This window comes from Oncorhynchus tshawytscha, unplaced genomic scaffold (genome assembly GCF_018296145.1).
Source record: "Oncorhynchus tshawytscha isolate Ot180627B unplaced genomic scaffold, Otsh_v2.0 Un_contig_280_pilon_pilon, whole genome shotgun sequence".
Lineage (NCBI taxonomy): Eukaryota > Metazoa > Chordata > Actinopteri > Salmoniformes > Salmonidae > Oncorhynchus > Oncorhynchus tshawytscha.
The window spans coordinates 319,368-339,392 of NW_024609730.1; the positions used below are offsets into that span (position 1 = coordinate 319,368).

The window sequence follows — 20,025 nt, forward strand, 5'->3', positions numbered from 1 at the left end:
CCTCTGTAGGTGGAGGTGACTAAGTATGAGGCGTTAGTGGAGATGAGTGACCCCTCTCTGAGCTCTAACCCCTGACCTCTGTAGGTGGAGAAGACTAAGTATGAGGCGTTAGTGGAGATGAGTGACCCCTCTCTGAGCTCTAACCCCTGACCTCTGTAGGTGGAGGTGACTAAGTATGAGGCGTTAGTGGAGATGAGTCATCCCTCTCTGACCTCTAACCCCTTGCCTATGTAGGTGGAGGTGACTAAGTACGAGGCGTTAGAGGAGCTGAGTGCGGAGGTGAAACTGAAACAGCTGCTGTGGGACTCTCTGGAGGAGTGGGACGCCCTGCAGGCTGGCTGGATGGAGGTACAGTATGGAACCATGCAGGGGGTTAGAAATCACACACAGGACACTGTGTTCCCTACCATACACTTCTGACAAAGGGGATTGTTCCTCTATTCTTCGCTGTCTCAAAGTCTCACCTTTTGCATTCTGACCACACTGCAAAAGTTAATACGATTTTGTCCGAAAATGAGGCTACAGCAACATATTCTAACTGCCTGTGTGTCTTCCTTCTCAGTGTATGTAATAACAGTAGTATACTCCACCTGTCTTCTCAGTATATGTAATAACAGTAGTATACTCCACCTGTCTTCTCAGTGTATGTAATAACAGTAGTATACTCCACCTGTCTTCTCAGTGTATGTAATAACAGTAGTATACTCCACCTGTCTTCTCAGTGTATGTAATAACAGTAGTATACTCCACCTGTCTTCTCAGTGTATGTAATAACAGTAGTATACTCCACCTGTCTTCTCAGTGTATGTAATAACAGTAGTATACTCCACCTGTCTTCTCAGTGTATGTAATAACAGTAGTATACTCCACCTGTCTTCTCAGTGTATGTAATAACAGTAGTATACTCCACCTGTCTTCTCAGTGTATGTAATAACAGTAGTATACTCCACCTGTCTTCAGTGTATGTAATAACAGTAGTATACTCCACCTGTCTTCTCAGTGTATGTAATAACAGTAGTATACTCCACCTGTCTTCTCAGTGTATGTAATAACAGTAGTATACTCCACCTGTCTTCTCAGTGTATGTAATAACTTCTCAGTGTATGTAATAACAGTAGTATACTCCACCTGTCTTCTCAGTGTATGTAATAACAGTAGTATATCCACCTGTCTTCTCCACCTGTCTTCTTCTCAGTGTATGTAATAACAGTAGTATACTCCACCTGTCTTCTCAGTGTATGTAATAACAGTAGTATACTCCACCTGTCTTCTCAGTGTATGTAATAACAGTAGTATACTCCACCTGTCCTCTCAGTGTATGTAATAACAGTAGTATACTCCACCTGTCTTCTCAGTGTATGTAATAACAGTAGTATACTCCACTGTTACGTTCCCCAGATTATGTGTTGTAGTTTGTGTATTTGCATGTGTTTATTTCAGGAAATGGCTTCCTGAAATGGCTAAGAAAAGAGAGGTAATGAAAAGTGAGGTAGCTTATTTATTACAGAATGACATGGCAAAACCCAGTAACAGCTCCTGGAGTTCTCCATGTATTCTTGTTCCTAAGCCTGACGGTACGTCCCGCTTATGTACGGACTATCGTCGCGTAAATGCAGTTACAAAGTCTGATTCTTTTCCTCTACCTCGCTTAGATGACTGTATTGATAGAATAGGCTCTGCTGCTTACGTTAGTAAGTTAGATTTGTTAAAAGGTTATTGGCAGGTGCCTCTGACCTCTCGAGCTTCTGACATATCGGCTTTTGTTACGCCAGATAACTTTGTACAATACACTGTGATGCCCTTTGGCATGTGTAATGCACCTGCTACTTTTCAGCGGCTAGTTAACATTGTGTTTGAAGATGTGCCAAATTGTACTGCGTACCTTGACGATGTGGTGATTCATTCGTCTACTTGGTCTGATCATCTCTCCACTTTGAAAAGTGTGTTTCAGCGGTTGGAGAAGGCTTCTTTAACCCTCAATTTGGCCAAGTGTGAGTTTGGGAAGGCTACAGTGACTTACTTAGGGAAACAAGTGGGACGAGGTCAAGTGCGCCCAGTAACTGGCAAAGTGGAAGCAATTGTTGCCTTTCCTGCTCCCACTACTCGCCGCCAGTTGCGCAGATTCCTAGGGATGGTAGGGTACTATCGTACATTCTGTAAGAATTTCTCGACGGTAGTAGCTCCCCTTTCATCTCTGCTTAGTCCCAAGGTACCATTCAAGTGGTCCAAGGACTGTAACTACGCTTTTGAGTCCGCTAAAGCGCTACTTTGTAGTGCCCCAGTACTTGCCGCCCCCAACTTTGACAAACCTTTTAAGTTGGAGGTAGATGCTAGTATTATGGGGGTGGGTGCGGTTCTCTTACAGGAAGATGAAGACGGAGAGATCGGCCCGTCAGTTTCTTCTCCCGTAAGTTCAACTCGTGTCAGTCAAGGTACTCTACAATCGAACAAGAGACGCTGGCTTTATTGCTTGCCTTACAGTTCTTTGAGGTATATGTGGGCTCCAGTGCCTTGCCTGTAGTGGTCTTCACAGACCATAATCCGTTGGTGTTCTTGAAACAAATGTATTTGGTATGTTCTGTGAGTTTGTTGCTCAGATAGAGCTTATTTGACATCCTTTTGTTTCTTAGTTTGTTTGAAATTGTTTAATATTCTGTTTCATTTGTTCCCAGGGGGGAAGGGGAAGGCACCTAGGGAGTGCTTAGGCAAGAGGCCCGCGGGCATACATATACCCGTAGCATAATCGCTGTCTAGGCACACTAGGTAAGACCTGGGCGGACCACCCCTTGTATTTTGGTTAGGGCACCAGGTGGTGCTAAATTAGGTAAGTAGTGGGTAGGCAGGTAAAATAGGAGAGGGGGGGGGGCTTTGAGATTTACTTTCTTTGCTTTGGTTCCGTCCAGCCCCTTTTCCCCATATTACCGTGTAAAGGAATAAAGTCCTTGTAAACGGTACCACATTCTGCCTGTTGTCATTCTTACTTGCACCTACAGTCCATACCTTTTTCGCTTCACGGAGAGTTTAGTTGTAGCAGGGTGTTGCGTTCCCTCTTCATAGAGGCGTGCGTAACATAATGGGGGCTCATCCGGGATTTTTCCATTAAACCCACCGGACCCTGCTGCTCTGAGCTCTCGCTGTGGTTAGTGATTGAGGTGTGATGGTAGGTTGTGAGTTTGGATGACTTGTTTAGTTAGTGTGTTCAGGAGACTGCATTGGAAAAGATGGCTGCCTCAGCCATCTCCAAGTTTTTTGAAGCGCCCTCTATTGATTGTTTGGTGAGGTTTCGTAAAGTAGACCTTAAAGCTATAGCTGACCATTATGGATTTGTATTCCCTGAGAAAGCCCTAAAGGCTGAGCTTTTGGTGCTAGTCAGGGAGGGTTTAGTGAGAGAACGGATTCTCTCACTGCAAGGAGAGCAGACGGGTAGACTTTCTGATGCCAAGTCAGAGGACAGGGCGGAGGAAGGGGTTCCTCGTACCCCTTTTACATTGCCCCGATTCGATCCTTTATCTTCTGCTTCGGGTCGTTCAGATGGTACTGCTAGGCTGAAGGTGAGGCTGGCTCGGTTAGAAATGGCGCAAAAAGATAAAGAGAGACAGATGAATTTTGAACTTGAAATTAGGAAAATAGAAGCTGACAAGGAGGTGAGGATCCGACAACTGGAGCTAGATGCTGGCTCCAGTGCGACTCCACAAGCTGCTCATCATCAAGCCCACTTCGATGTGAGTAAAAACATAGCTTTAGTCCCTCCATTCCGAGAGTCGGAAGTTGATTATTATTTCTCTGCGTTTGAGCGTGTGGCCGCTGCGCTGCATTGGCCACTCGAGGTTTGGCCGCTTCTGTTACAATGTAAATTGTCTGGGAAAACCCAGGAAGTAGTAGCTGCTCTCTCCCTGGAAGACAGTTTACACTACGATACAGTTAAAACTACCGTGTTGCGGGCTTATGAGTTGGTGCCTGAAGCTTATAGGCAGCGCTTCAGGAACCACAAAAAAACGTCTCACCGTACATTTGTTGAATTTGCTAGGGACAAAGAGTCTCTGTTTAGTCGTTGGTGTTCAGCCAGCAAAGCTAACACCTTTGCTGATATTCGGGAGATGATGCTGTTGGAGGACTTTAAAAGCAACCTCCCAGATAGACTTGTAGTTCATTTAAATGAACAGAAAGTGGTGACATTGGCCCAAGCAGCAGTGTTGGCAGATGAGTACGCTTTGACACACAAGACTGTCTTTGGTGCTCCATGTTTTGAAGGCCGGACGATTACGTCATCAGTTCCTCGTTCAGGTCGCTTTTCCTCTAACAACCCTAAGCCTTTTCAAGAAATCCGTGAATGTTATTACTGTCACCAAAAGGGTCACGTGATTGCGGACTGCCCAGTTTTGAAAAATAAACCGAAACGGTCCCAGTCACCGTCCCCAAAAATGAAAAGTTTGGGTTTAGTCAAGTCTTTGGATCGTCCATTGGATCGAGATATTGACTCAGCATTTGAGAAACCGGATCCTGTCTATGCTCCGTTTATCTCTGCCGGTTATGTTTCCTTAACAGGAGAACCAACTGATCAAAAGCCTATCCAAATCCTACGTGACACCGGGCGGCGCAGTCAGTAATCATTACTGATGCTTTACCCTGGTCTCCTGAAACGTATTGTGGCTCACATGTCATATTACAGGGGATAGAGACAAAAACCGTACCTGTACCATTACACTGGGTCCACTTAGTGTCAGACTTGGTATCAGGACGTTTCCGTGTTGGTGTAGTGTCTACACTGCCAGTATCAGGAGTAAAATTGCTACTAGGGAATGATATTGCTGGTGGTAATGTCACTCCTGTGTTAGAGGTAGTAGACAACCCAGAAATCAGAACAACAGATGAGAAATTGGTTCAAGCATTTCCACATGTTTTTCCTGCTTGTGTGTTAACGAGGGCACAATCTCGCAAGCTAGGAGATGTGGTGGATTTGGCTAGTTCTATTTTTGAGAATGTTGAGGTAGAAGACAATGCACTGAGTATTCCTTCTGCATTGCCGACAGTTTTTACCCCCGTAAAAACTAAGGCAGGGGAAAACGAAATCGCGCCCCAATTACATGACATTCTTTTGTCTGTCACCCCTGAGAAGGTGATTGAATGTCAAAAAGAAGACACCAGTCTTCGCAAGTGTTTTGCTTCGGTAATTTCCATTGAGGAAGCTAAAACTAGAGAGACTGCCTACTTTATAGAAGCAGGAGTTTTGATGCGTAAATGGGCATCTCATGACACCATTAATGACTGGAGTGAAGTGTGTCAAGTGGTTGTTCCTACACCGTTCCGACAGCAGGTGCTGTCACTCGCCCATGACCAGGCGTGGTCTGGACACTTGGGGATCACAAAGACCTATAACCGGGTCCTTCGTCATTTCTTCTGGCCAGGTTTGAAGTCTGACGTGGTCCAATTTTGTAAAACATGTCACATATGTCAACTCACTGGGAAAGTGAATCAAACAGCTCCACGAGCGCCACTCTGCCCGATTCCTGTGGTAGGGGAACCGTTTGAAAGAGTGATAATTGATTGTGTAGGTCCATTGCCGAAAACCAGGTCAGGTAACCAGTTCCTACTAACAAATGTACAACCAGAACCGCCGCCTTATGCGGTGGGCTCTGATTGTGCAAAGATATAATGTACAGATAGCTTATGTGAAGGGCTCGGCGAATGTGGTTGCTGACGCTCTATCACGGGTTTACTAACTGGGGATACGTTGGTATTTATTATTGCAAAACTAGGTTTGCAATTTTTGTGGTGGGCGTGTTACGTTCCCCAGATTATGTGTTGTAGTTTGTGTATTTGCATGTGTTTATTTCAGGAAATGGCTTCCTGAAATCCCTCAAGCAGCTGATTGGTCGACTCCAGGGCTAATTGGAGAGCTGACCCCCCCCCTCGTCAAGACACAGCTGTCTCCAATTCCCCATTCCTTCAGAAGCTATATAAAAGCCAGTGTTCTGTTCAGGAGTTTTTTTTTTTCTTTTTGTAGAGGATTTTGCTGGAGGTAGATTTGTTAGAGATTTGTTAGAGATTTGTTAGAGATGTTAGAGATTTTTGAGAGGTAGAGTTTTTGCTGGAGGTAGGGATTGCTGAGATTGATTGTGATAGAGGTTGATTTTGCTGGAAAGTGGTATGTTCTGTGAGTTTGTTGCTCAGATAGAGCTTATTTGACATCCTTTTGTTTCTTAGTTTGTTTGAAATTGTTTAATATTCTGTTTCATTTGTTCCCAGGGGGGAAGGGGAAGGCACCTAGGGAGTGCTTAGGCAAGAGGCCCGCGGGCATACATATACCCGTAGCATAATCGCTGTCTAGGCACACTAGGTAAGACCTGGGCGGACCACCCCTTGTATTTTGGTTAGGGCACCAGGTGGTGCTAAATTAGGTAAGTAGTGGGTAGGCAGGTAAAATAGGAGAGGGGGGGGCTTTGAGATTTACTTTCTTTGCTTTGGTTCCGTCCAGCCCCTTTTCCCCATATTACCGTGTAAAGGTACCACATTCTGCCTGTTGTCATTCTTACTTGCACCTACAGTCCATACCTTTTTCGCTTCACGGAGAGTTTAGTTGTAGCAGGGTGTTGCGTTCCCTCTTCATAGAGGCGTGCGTAACACCACCTCTCTTCTCAGTGTATGTAATAACAGTAGTATACTCCACCTGTCTTCTCAGTGTATGTAATAACAGTAGTATACTCCACCTGTCTTCTCAGTGTATGTAATAACAGTAGTATACTCCACCTGTCTTCTCAGTGTATGTAATAACAGTAGTATACTCCACCGTCCTCTCAGTGTATGTAATAACAGTAGTATACTCCACCTGTCCTCTCAGTGTATGTAATAACAGTAGTATACTCCACCTGTCTTCTCAGTGTATGTAATAACAGTAGTATACTCCACCGTCCTCTCAGTGTATGTAATAACAGTAGTATACTCCACCTGTCCTCTCAGTGTATGTAATAACAGTAGTATACTCCACCTGTCTTCTCAGTGTATGTAATAACAGTAGTATACTCCACCTGTCCTCTCAGTGTATGTAATAACAGTAGTATACTCCACCTCTCTTCTCAGTGTATGTAATAACAGTAGTATACTCCACCGTCCTCTCAGTGTATGTAATAACAGTAGTATACTCCACCTGTCTTCTCAGTGTATGTAATAACAGTAGTATACTCCACCTGTCCTCTCAGTGTATGTAATAACAGTAGTATACCCCACCTGTCCTTCTCTCTCTCCCTCCCAGTGTAAGTTTGAGGAGTTGGACCCAGAGACTCTGAGTGCCCAGGTCAATAAATATGCCAAGTGTGTGAACCAGCTGGAGAAAGGCCTGCCACCCAACAGTGTGGTTCCACGACTCAAAGAGCATGTTGAGGGCATGAGGGAGAAGGTATGATGTGTGTTGTGTAGGATGATTCTCTCCAGTTGATGTCGGTATGATGTGTGTTGTGTAGGATGATTCTCTCCAGTTGATGTCGGTATGATGTGTGTTGTGTAGGATGATTGTCTCCAGTTGATGTCGGTATGATGTGTGTTGTGTAGGATGATTGTCTCCAGTTGATGTCGGTATGATGTGTGTTGTGTAGGATGATTCTCTCCAGTTGATGTCGGTATGATGTGTGTTGTGTAGGATGATTCTCTCCAGTTGATGTCGGTATGATGTGTGTTGTGTAGGATGATTCTCTCCAGTTGATGTCGTATGATGTGTGTTGTGTAGGATGATTCTCTCCAGTTGATGTCGGTATGATGTGTGTTGTGTAGGATGATTGTCTCCAGTTGATGTCGATGTGATGTGTGTTGTGTAGGATGATTCTCTCCAGTTGATGTCGATATGATGTGTGTTGTGTAGGATGATTCTCTCCAGTTGATGTCGGTATGATGTGTGTTGTGTAGGATGATTCTCTCCAGTTGATGTCGATATGATGTGTGTTGTGTAGGATGATTCTCTCCAGTTGATGTGACAGATGTGTGTTGTGTAGGATGATTCTCTCCAGTTGATGTGTGTTGTGTAGGATGATTCTCTCCAGTTGATGTGACAGATGTGTGTTGTGTAGGATGATTCTCTCCAGTTGATGTGTGTTGTGTAGGATGATTCTCTCCAGTTGATGTGACAGATGTGTGTTGTGTAGGATGATTCTCTCCAGTTGATGTGTGTTGTGTAGGATGATTCTCTCCAGTTGATGTGTGTTGTGTAGGATGATTCTCTCCAGTTGATGTGACAGATGTGTGTTGTGTAGGATGATTCTCTCCAGTTGATGTGTGTTGTGTAGGATGATTCTCTCCAGTTGATGTGTGTTGTGTAGGATGATTCTCTCCAGTTGATGTGTGTTGTGTAGGATGATTCTCTCCAGTTGATGTGTGTTGTGTAGGATGATTCTCTCCAGTTGATGTGTGTTGTGTAGGATGATTCTCTCCAGTTGATGTGTGTTGTGTAGGATGATTCTCTCCAGTTGATGTGTGTTGTGTAGGATGATTCTCTCCAGTTGATGTGACAGATGTGTGACAGAAGGTTGTTTTTTGTTACGGTCTGTAATGTACTGGTAATGCATGAGTGGACAAAATATTAGGAACACCTGCTCTTTCCATGACAGACTGACCAGGTGGATCCAGGTGAAAACTATGATCCCTTATTGATGTCACTTGTTAAATCCACTTCAATCAGTGTAGATGAAGGGGAGGAGACGGGTTAAAGAAGGATGTTTAAGCCTTGAGACAATTGAGACATGGATTGTGTGTGTGTGTCATTCAGAGGGTGAAGACAACAGTTTTAAGTGTGTGAATGGGGTATGGTAGTAGGTGCCAGGTGCACCAGTTTGAGTGTGTCAAGAATTGCAGCGCTGCTGGGGTTTCCTGTGTGTATCAAAAATGGTCCACCACCCAAAGGACATCCAGCCAACTTGACACAACTGTGGGAAGCATTGGAGTCAACTTAGGCCAGCATCCCTGTGGAAATCTTTCTACACCTTGTAGAGTCCATGTCCTGACGAATTGTGGCTGTTCTGAGGTCAGAAGGGGGTGCAACTCAATATTAGGAAGGTGTTGCTAATGTTTTGTACACTCAGTGTGTGTGTGTTACCTGGCTGTGGGTGTGTGTAACGTGTGTGTGTGTGTTACTTGGCTGTGGGTGTGTGTGTGTTACCTGGCTGTGGGTGTGTGTGTGTTACCTGGCTGTGGGTGTGTGTAACGTGTGTGTGTGTTACCTGGCTGTGGGTGTGTGTAACGTGTGTGTGTGTTACCTGGCTGTGGTTGTGTGTAACGTGTGTGTGTGTTACCTGGCTGTGTGTGTAACGTGTGTGTGTGTTATCTGGCTGTGGGTGTGTGTGTGTAACGTGTGTGTGTGTTACCTGGCTGGTGTGTGTTACCTGGTGTGGGTGTGTGTGTGTTACCTGGCTGTGGGTGTGTGTGTGTTACCTGGCTGTGGGTGTGTGTGTGTTACCTGGCTGTGGGTGTGTGTGTGTTACCTGGCTGTGGGTGTGTGTAACGTGTGTGTATTTTCTCCCTCCAGCTCCCAGTGATCACAGACCTGCGTAACCCGTGTCTGAAGGGCAGACACTGGGAGATTCTGGAGGCCGTCATAGAGGCCAGTCTCCTGGAGGAACCTCAAACTCTGGCCTCTCTAGAGGGACTCAACATCTTCAGCTACAGCGAAGCGATACAGGAGGTAACACCCTCCCTCTGCTATGACATGGACATACAGGAGGTAACACCCTCCCTCTGCTATGACATGGGCATACAGGAGGTTACACCCTCCCTCTGCTATGACATGGACATACAGGAGGTAACACCCTCCCTCTGCTATGACATGGACATACAGGAGGTAACATCTGCTATGACATGGACATACAGGAGGTAACATCTGCTATGACATGGACATACAGGAGGTAACATCTGCTATGACATGGACATACAGGAGGTAACATCTGCTATGACATGGACATACAGGAGGTAACATCTGCTATGACATGGACATACAGGAGGTAACATCTGCTATGACATGGACATACAGGAGGTAACATCTGCTATGACATGGACATACAGGAGGTAACATCTGCTATGACATGGACATACAGGAGGTAACATCTGCTATGACATGGACATACAGGAGGTAACATCTGCTATGACATGGACATACAGGAGGTAACATCTGCTATGACATGGACATACAGGAGGTAACATCTGCTATGACATGGACATACAGGAGGTAACATCTGCTATGACATGGACATACAGGAGGTAACATCTGCTATGACATGGACATACAGGAGGTAACATCTGCTATGACATGGACATACAGGAGGTAACATCTGCTATGCCATGGACATACAAGAGGTAACATCTGCTATGACATGGACATACAGGAGGTAACATCTGCTATGCCATGGACATACAAGAGGTAACGTCTGCTATGACATGGACATACAGGAGGTAACATCTGCTATGACATGGACATACAGGAGGTAACATCTGCTATGACATGGACATACAGGAGGTAACATCTGCTATGACATGGACATACAGGAGGTAACATCTGCTATGACATGGACATACAGGAGGTAACATCTGCTATGACATGGACATACAGGAGGTAACATCTGCTATGACATGGACATACAGGAGTAACATCTGTGACATGGACATCTGCTATGACATGGACATACAGGAGGTAACATCTGCTATGACATGGACATACAGGAGGTAACATCTGCTATGACATGGACATACAGGAGGTAACATCTGCTATGACATGGACATACAGGAGGTAACATCTGCTATGACATGGACATACAGGAGGTAACATCTGCTATGACATGGACATACAGGAGGTAACATCTGCTATGACATGGACATACAGGAGGTAACACCCTCTGCTATGACATGGACATACAGGAGGTAACATCTGCTATGACATGGACATACAGGAGGTAACATCTGCTATGACATGGACATACAGGAGGTAACATCTGCTATGACATGGACATACAAGAGGTAACATCTGCTATGACATGGACATACAGGAGGTAACATCTGCTATGACATGGACATACAGGAGGTAACATCTGCTATGACATGGACATACAGGAGGTAACATCTGCTATGACATGGACATACAGGAGGTAACATCTGCTATGACATGGACATACAGGAGGTAACATCTGCTATGACATGGACATACAGGAGGTAACATCTGCTATGACATGGACATACAGGAGGTAACATCTGCTATGACATGGACATACAAGAGGTAACATCTGCTATGACATGGACATACAGGAGGTAACATCTGCTATGCCATGGACATACAGGAGGTAACATCTGCTATGACATGGACATACAGGAGGTAACATCTGCTATGACATGGACATACAGGAGGTAACATCTGCTATGACATGGACATACAGGAGGTAACATCTGCTATGACATGGACATACAGGAGGTAACATCTGCTATGACATGGACATACAGGAGGTAACATCTGCTATGACATGGACATACAGGAGGTAACATCTGCTATGACATGGACATACAGGAGGTACCAACTACAGTCTTGTTGATGTAGTTGTATCCATTCCATGGTAGCAGGTGAACCAGGCCAAACAGAAGCAGTACAGGAAAGTGTTTGACCCAGTCTGGTTCTCCTCTTCCAGGTGTCAGGACAGGCTTCAGGAGAGGCATCGCTGGAGACCATCCTTAAAAAGGTAGGACAGACCCAGGAAGAACATGTTGTAGTTCTACTTCCTGTAATTCCTATTGTCTAAACTCAACCCCACTGTGTAGGTTGAGGATTCCTGGAAGACCACGGAGTTTCCGGTTCTCTCCCACCGAGAGTCTAAAGACCTGTTCATCCTGGGAGGAACTGATGACATTCAGGTGCTGCTGGATGACAGTACCATCAACATGGCCACGGTGGCGTCCTCTCGCTACGTCGGCCCCATCAAGACCAGAGTAGACGAGTGGCAGAGGCAGCTAAACCTCTTCAGCCAGACACTGGTGAGACCGAGACCAATCACATTCATTTACTGTTTTGGCTAAACTCAAGGTGAGAGACTAGAGACCAGATCAAATGGATGGGACTGTGTGATGATGCTGTTTTATACTCCAAATGTATAAAATGCAAATGGTCATGTATCAAATGCTAGGTAATTCTCTCCTCCTTCTCCCCCTCTACCCTTCTAATCCTAACCCTCTTTCTCTCACTGATGTACCTCTCTCTCTCTCTCTCTCTCTCTCTCTCTCTCCCTCCCCTCCCTCCCTCCCCTCTCCTCTCTCTCTCTCTCTCTCTCTCCCTCTCTCTCTCTCCTCTCTCTCTCTCTGTCTCTCTCTCTCTCTCTCTCTCTCTCTCTCTCTCTCTCTCTCTCTCTCTCTCTCTCTCTCACTGATCTCTCTCTCTCTCTCTCTCTCTCTCACTCTCTCTCTCTCTCCTCCCTCCCTCCTCTCTCTCTCTCTCTCTCTCTCTCTCTCTCTCTCTCTCTCTCTCTCTCTCTCTCTCTCTCTCTCTCTCTCTCTCTCTCTCTCTCTCTCTCTCTCTCTCTCTCTCTCTCTCTCTCTCTCTCTCTCTCTCTCTCTCTCTCTCTCCCTCCCTCCCTCCCTCCCTCCCTCCCCTCCTGTAGGAAGAGTGGCTGACGTGTCAGCGTAACTGGCTGTACCTGGAGAGTATCTTCAGTGCTCCAGACATCCAGAGACAGCTTCCTGCTGAAGCCAAGATGTTCCTCCAGGTGGACAAGTCCTGGAAGGAGATTATGAGGAAGGTCAACAGGCTTCCCAATGCTCTGAGGGCTGCTACACAGCCAGGTAACTAACTCTCTATCTCACACACACACTCACACACTCAGAGAGAGAGAGAGGGGTATCACCCCCCCCCACCCCCTCTCCCCTGTTCTCTTTGTCTCTCTACAGGTCTGCTGGAGATCTTCCAGAACAACAACGCCCTGCTAGACCAGATCCAGAAGTGTCTGGAGGCCTACCTGGAGTCCAAGAGAGTCATCTTCCCCAGGTACTGTGCTGTCTGCATGTATCTCTCTAGGACCAGGATTGGGGGTCAACGTCTGAACCACTTGGTTAATCTGCTGATGTCATGTCTCACTGTGTTGTGATGTTCCCTGTGGTGAAATGTTGGAAGACACTTCCTGAATCAACGTGTCCGTCTCTCGGTACCGTTCTCAGGTTCTACTTCCTGTCCAACGATGAGCTCCTGGAGATCTTGGCTCAGACCAGGAACCCCCAGGCCGTTCAGCCCCACCTCAGGAAGTGTTTTGATGCTATCGCCCGCCTGGAGTTCGCCCTGCTGCCCCCTCCGCCCCCCGGCGCCATGACAACGCAGCCTGCAGACGGAGAGCAGGAGAAGGTCTACAGCAACGACATTCTGGCCATGGTCTCACCTGAGGGAGAGAAGGTAGGTAATATACTGGTCATGGTCTCACCTGAAGGAGAGAAGGTAGGTAATATACTGGTCATGGTCTCACCTGAGGGAGAGAAGGTAGGTAATATACTGGTCATGGTCTCACCTGAGGGAGAGGAGGTAGGTAATATACTGGTCATGGTCTCACCTGAAGGAGAGGAGGTAGGTAATATACTGGTCATGGTCTCACCTGAAGGAGAGGAGGTAGGTAATATACTGGTCATGGTCTCACCTGAAGGAGAGAGGAGGTAGGTAATATACTGGTCATGGTCTCACCTGAAGGAGAGGAGGTAGGACTGGTCAGAAGAGAGAGGTAATAAGGTAGGTAATATACTGGTCATGGTCTCACCTGAAGGAGAGAAGGTAGGTAATATACTGGTCATGGTCTCACCTGAAGGAGAGAGGTAGGTAATATACTGGTCATGGTCTCACCTGAAGGAGAGAAGGTAGGTAATATACTGGTCATGGTCTCACCTGAGGGAGAGAAGGTAGGTAATATACTGGTCATGGTCTCACCTGAAGGAGAGAAGGTAGGTAATATACTGGTCATGGTCTCACCTGAAGGAGAGGAGGTAGGTAATATACTGGTCATGGTCTCACCTGAAGGAGAGGAGGTAGGTAATATACTGGTCATGGTCTCACCTGAAGGAGAGGAGGTAGGTAATATACTGGTCATGGTCTCACCTGAAGGAGAGGAGGTAGGTAATATACTGGTCATGGTCTCACCTGAAGGAGAGGAGGTAGGTAATATACTGGTCATGGTCTCACCTGAAGGAGAGGAGGTAGGTAATATACTGGTCATGGTCTCACCTGAAGGAGAGGAGGTAGGTAATATACTGGTCATGGTCTCACCTGAAGGAGAGAGAAGGTAGGTAATATACTGGTCATGGTCTCACCTGAAGGAGAGGAGGTAGGTAATATACTGGTCATGGTCTCACCTGAAGGAGAGAAGGTAGGTAATATACTGGTCATGGTCTCACCTGAAGGAGAGGAGGTAGGTAATATACTGGTCATGGTCTCACCTGAAGGAGAGAAGGTAGGTAATATACTGGTCATGGTCTCACCTGAAGGAGAGGAGGTAGGTAATATACTGGTCATGGTCTCACCTGAAGGGAGAGGAGGTAGGTAATATACTGGTCATGGTCTCACCTGAAGGAGAGGAGGTAGGTAATATACTGGTCATGGTCTCACCTGAAGGAGAGAAGGTAGGTAATATACTGGTCATGGTCTCACCTGAAGGAGAGGAGGTAGGTAATATACTGGTCATGGTCTCACCTGAAGAAGAGAAGGTAGGTAATATACTGGTCATGGTCTCACCTGAAGGAGAGGAGGTAGGTAATATACTGGTCATGGTCTCACCTGAAGGAGAGGAGGTAGGTAATATACTGGTCATGGTCTCACCTGAAGGAGAGGAGGTAGGTAATATACTGGTCATGGTCTCACCTGAAGGAGAGAGAGGTAGGTAATATACTGGTCATGGTCTCACCTGAAGGAGAGAAGGTAGGTAATATACTGGTCATGGTCTCACCTGAAGGAGAGGAGGTAGGTAATATACTGGTCATGGTCTCACCTGAAGGAGAGGAGGTAGGTAATATACTGGTCATGGTCTCACCTGAAGGAGAGAGGAGGTAGGTAATATACTGGTCATGGTCTCACCTGAAGGAGAGGAGGTAGGTAATATACTGGTCATGGTCTCACCTGAAGGAGAGAGGTAGGTAATATACTGGTCATGGTCTCACCTGAAGGAGAGAGAAGGTAGGTAATATACTGGTCATGGTCTCACCTGAAGGAGAGGAGGTAGGTAATATACTGGTCATGGTCTCACCTGAAGGAGAGAGAAGGTAGGTAATATACTGGTCATGGTCTCACCTGAAGGAGAGGAGGTAGGTAATATACTGGTCATGGTCTCACCTGAAGGAGAGAGAAGGTAGGTAATATACTGGTCATGGTCTCACCTGAAGGAGAGGAGGTAGGTAATATACTGGTCATGGTCTCACCTGAAGGAGAGAGAAGGTAGGTAATATATACTGGTCATGGTCTCACCTGAAGGAGAGAGGAGGTAGGTAATATACTGGTCATGGTCTCACCTGAAGGAGAGGAGGTAGGTAATATATACTGGTCATGGTCTCACCTGAAGGAGAGAGGAGGTAGGTAATATACTGGTCATGGTCTCACCTGAAGGAGAGAGAAGGTAGGTAATATACTGGTCATGGTCTCACCTGAAGGAGAGGAGGTAGGTAATATACTGGTCATGGTCTCACCTGAAGGAGAGAGAAGGTAGGTAATATACTGGTCATGGTCTCACCTGAAGGAGAGGAGGTAGGTAATATACTGGTCATGGTCTCACCTGAAGGGAGAGAAGGTAGGTAATATACTGGTCATGGTCTCACCTGAAGGAGAGAGAAGGTAGGTAATATATACTGGTCATGGTCTCACCTGAAGGAGAGAGAGGTAGGTAATATACTGGTCATGGTCTCACCTGAAGGAGAGGAGGTAGGTAATATACTGGTCATGGTCTCACCTGAAGGAGAGGAGGTAGGTAATATACTGGTCATGGTCTCACCTGAAGGAGAGGAGGTAGGTAATATACTGGTCATGGTCTCACCTGAAGGAGAGGAAGGTAGGTAATATACTGGTCATGGTCTCACCTGAAGGAGAGGAGGTAGGTAATATACTGGTCATGGTCTCACCTGAAGGAGAGGAGGTAGGTAATATACTGGTCATGGTCTCACCTGAAGGGAGAGGAGGTAGGTAATATACTGGTCATGGTCTCACCTGAAGGAGAGGAGGTAGGTAATATACTGGTCATGGTCTCACCTGAAGGAGAGGAGGTAGGTAATATACTGGTCATGGTCTCACCTGAAGGAGAGGAGGTAGGTAATATACTGGTCATGGTCTCACCTGAAGGAGAGGAGGTAGGTAATATACTGGTCATGGTCTCACCTGAAGGAGAGGAGGTAGGTAATATACTGGTCATGGTCTCACCTGAAGGAGAGGAGGTAGGTAATATACTGGTCATGGTCTCACCTGAAGGAGAGGAGGTAGGTAATATACTGGTCATGGTCTCACCTGAAGGAGAGAGAGGTAGGTAATATACTGGTCATGGTCTCACCTGAAGGAGAGGAGGTAGGTAATATACTGGTCATGGTCTCACCTGAAGGAGAGGAGGTAGGTAATGGTCTCACTGGTCATGGTCTCACCTGAAGGAGAGAGAGGTAGGTAATATACTGGTCATGGTCTCACCTGAAGGAGAGAGGAGGTAGGTAATATACTGGTCATGGTCTCACCTGAAGGAGAGGAGGTAGGTAATATACTGGTCATGGTCTCACCTGAAGGAGAGGAGGTAGGTAATATACTGGTCATGGTCTCACCTGAAGGAGAGGAGGTAGGTAATATACTGGTCATGGTCTCACCTGAAGGAGAGGAGGTAGGTAATATACTGGTCATGGTCTCACCTGAAGGAGAGGAGGTAGGTAATATACTGGTCATGGTCTCACCTGAAGGAGAGGAGGTAGGTATATATACTGGTCATGGTCTCACCTGAAGGAGAGGAGGTAGGTAATATACTGGTCATGGTCTCACCTGAAGGAGAGGAGGTAGGTAATATATACTGGTCATGGTCTCACCTGAAGGAGAGGAGGTAGGTAATATATACTGGTCATGGTCTCACCTGAAGGAGAGGAGGTAGGTAATATATACTGGTCATGGTCTCACCTGAAGGAGAGGAGGTAGGTAATATATACTGGTCATGGTCTCACCTGAAGGAGGAGGTAGGTAATATATACTGGTCATGGTCTCACCTGAAGGAGAGGAGGTAGGTAATATACTGGTCATGGTCTCACCTGAAGGAGAGGAGGTAGGTAATATACTGGTCATGGTCTCACCTGAAGGAGAGGAGGTAGGTGAAGGAGAGGAGGTATATACTGGTCATGGTCTCACCTGAAGGAGAGGAGGTAGGTAATATATACTGGTCATGGTCTCACCTGAAGGAGAGGAGGTAGGTAATATATACTGGTCATGGTCTCACCTGAAGGAGAGGAGGTAGGTAATATACTGGTCATGGTCTCACCTGAAGGAGAGGAGGTAGGTAATATATACTGGTCATGGTCTCACCTGAAGGAGAGGAGGTAGGTAATATATACTGGTCATGGTCTCACCTGAAGGAGAGGAGACCTCCCTGTCTTTCTCTCTGTTGATTGTTTCACTGTTACTGCAGATGGATCTTCAGACGTCAAGATGGACGTAACAAAGTTTTTAATGAAAATGTTATCCTTGACTTCCATTACAATATTCTGTGTGTGTGTATTTGTGTGTGTTCATTCTGTGCGTGTGTATTTGTGTGTGTTCATTCTGTGTGTGTGTAGGTGGGCCTGGCTAAAGGTCTGAAGGCGCGTGGTAACGTAGAGGACTGGCTGGGTAAAGTAGAGGAGGCCATGTTCTCTTCCCTCCGCCGCCTCAGCAAGGCCTCCATCGCTGACTACCAGAGTAAAGAACGAGAGGAGTGGGTGGTGGCTGGACACCCCTCACAGGTACGTACACACACACACACACACACACACACACACACACACACACACACACACACACACACTAACCTCCATCGCTGACTACCAGAGCAAACAACGAGAGTAGCCTCTGAAGAAATGAATGAATTCCTATTGTATGATTATCATGTGTTGTAAACCTGTTGTCTGTAAGAGGTTAATGTCCATCTGCAGTGTCCCTCTGTGTCCACCAGGTGGTGTTAACCATCAGGTGTCTGTCAGAGGTTAATGTCCAGCTGTAGAGTTCCTCTGTGTCCACCAGGTGGTGTTAACCATCAGGTGTCTGTCAGAGGTTAATGTCCAGCTGTAGAGTTCCTCTGTGTCCACCAGGTGGTGTTAACCATCAGGTGTCTGTCAGAGGTTAATGTCCAGCTGTAGAGTTCCTCTGTGTCCACCAGGTGGTGTTAACCATCAGGTGTCTGTATGAGGTTAATGTCCAGCGGCAGTGTTCCTCTGTGTCCACCAGGTGGTGTTAACCATCAGGTGTCTGTATGAGGTTAATGTCCAGCTGCAGTGTTCCTCTGTGTCCACCAGGTGGTGTTAACCATCAGGTGTCTGTATGAGGTTAATGTCCAGTTGCAGTGTTCCTCTGTGTCCACCAGGTGGTGTTAACCATCAGGTGTCTGTATGAGGTTAATGTCCAGCTGCAGTGTTCCTCTGTGTCCACCAGGTGGTGTTAACCATCAGGTGTCTGTATGAGGTTAATGTCCAGCTGTAGAGTTCCTCTGTGTCCACACATCAGGTGGTGTTAACCATCAGGTGTCTGTATGAGGTTAATGTCCAGCTGCAGTGTTCCTTCCTCAGGTGGTGTTAACCATCAGGTGTCTGTGTCCACCAGGTGGTGTTAACCATCAGGTGTCTGTATGAGGTTAATGTCCAGCTGCAGTGTTCCTCTGTGTCCACCAGGTGGTGTTAACCATCAGGTGTCTGTATGAGGTTAATGTCCAGCTGCAGTGTTCCTCTGTGTCCACCAGGTGGTGTTAACCATCAGGTGTCTGTATGAGGTTAATGTCCAGCAGTGTTCCTCTGCACCATCAGGTGTCTGTGTTCCTCTGTGTCCACCAGGTGGTGTTAACCATCAGGTGTCTGTATGAGGTTAATGTCCAGTTGCAGTGTTCCTCTGTGTCCACCAGGTGGTGTTAACCATCAGGTGTCTGTATGAGGTTAATGTCCAGCTGCAGTGTTCCTCTGTGTCCACCAGGTGGTGTTAACCATCAGGTGTCTGTCAGAGGTTAATGTCCAGCTGCAGTGTTCCTCTGTGTCCACCAGGTGGTGTTAACCATCAGTCAGTTGATGTGGTGCAGAGACCTGGACGGCTGTCTGGAGGGAGACCACGACCACTTCATGGCCCTGCAGGACTTTGAATATGTCAACATTGATGTACGACCGTCCACAATGACTGTTTTCAACAGCCTACAGTGGTGACAACACCTTGGAACAGAGATATTTATCTTCATAGAAATACTTTAGTTTTTTATCATTTGATGATTCTCCTCGTGTCTGTCTGTCTGCTCGTCTGTCTGCTTGTCTGTCTGCTTGTCTGTCTGCCTGCCTCCCTCCCTACTTGTCTGTCTGTCTATAGAGGCTGAATGCCCTAGCAGCCCTGGTTCGAGGCCAACTCCCCACCCTGCACCGTAACATCATCACAGCTCTCATCACCGTAGACGTGCACGCCAGGGACATTGTCACAGACCTCGTGGCCCGGAAGGTACTGTAGGCCTGCAAACCATCCACAGCATCATGGGAAGTGTAGTTCATTCAAAAAATATTGTTTTACATAAATCCAACTTGTCTGATCAAAAATAACAGTTTATGTCCTGTTTATTTGGCCTTGACCTTGATTAGTGACCAAGGCTGTGTGTGTGTGTGTGTGTGTGTGTGTGTGTGTGTGTGTGTGTGTGTGTGTGTGTGTGTGTGTGTGAGGTTGACTCCAGCAGTAACTTTGAGTGGCAGAGGCAGCTGCGTTACTACTGGGACTTGGACCTAGATAACTGTGTGGCCAGGATGGCTCTGTCCACCTACATCTATGGATATGAATACCTGGGGGCCTGCCCTCGCCTCGTCATCACCCCACTCACAGTA

General features: G+C 46.5%; 1 protein-coding gene across 1 annotated transcript in view; it reads left to right on the forward strand.

Annotated features, from left to right (window-relative positions):
• Window positions 1-20,025, forward strand: part of LOC112240403 (dynein axonemal heavy chain 6-like) — a gene marked incomplete at its 3' end in the record, with an annotated part of 61,541 nt that overhangs the window by 26,852 nt on the left and 14,664 nt on the right. The window contains 12 exon segments of the mRNA XM_042317337.1: window positions 235-348; window positions 7,250-7,393; window positions 9,509-9,664; window positions 11,649-11,699; window positions 11,779-11,991; window positions 12,612-12,792; window positions 12,898-12,994; window positions 13,165-13,393; window positions 17,764-17,928; window positions 19,213-19,323; window positions 19,526-19,651; window positions 19,867-20,022. Coding sequence (XP_042173271.1) covers window positions 235-348; window positions 7,250-7,393; window positions 9,509-9,664; window positions 11,649-11,699; window positions 11,779-11,991; window positions 12,612-12,792; window positions 12,898-12,994; window positions 13,165-13,393; window positions 17,764-17,928; window positions 19,213-19,323; window positions 19,526-19,651; window positions 19,867-20,022 — 1,743 coding nt within the window.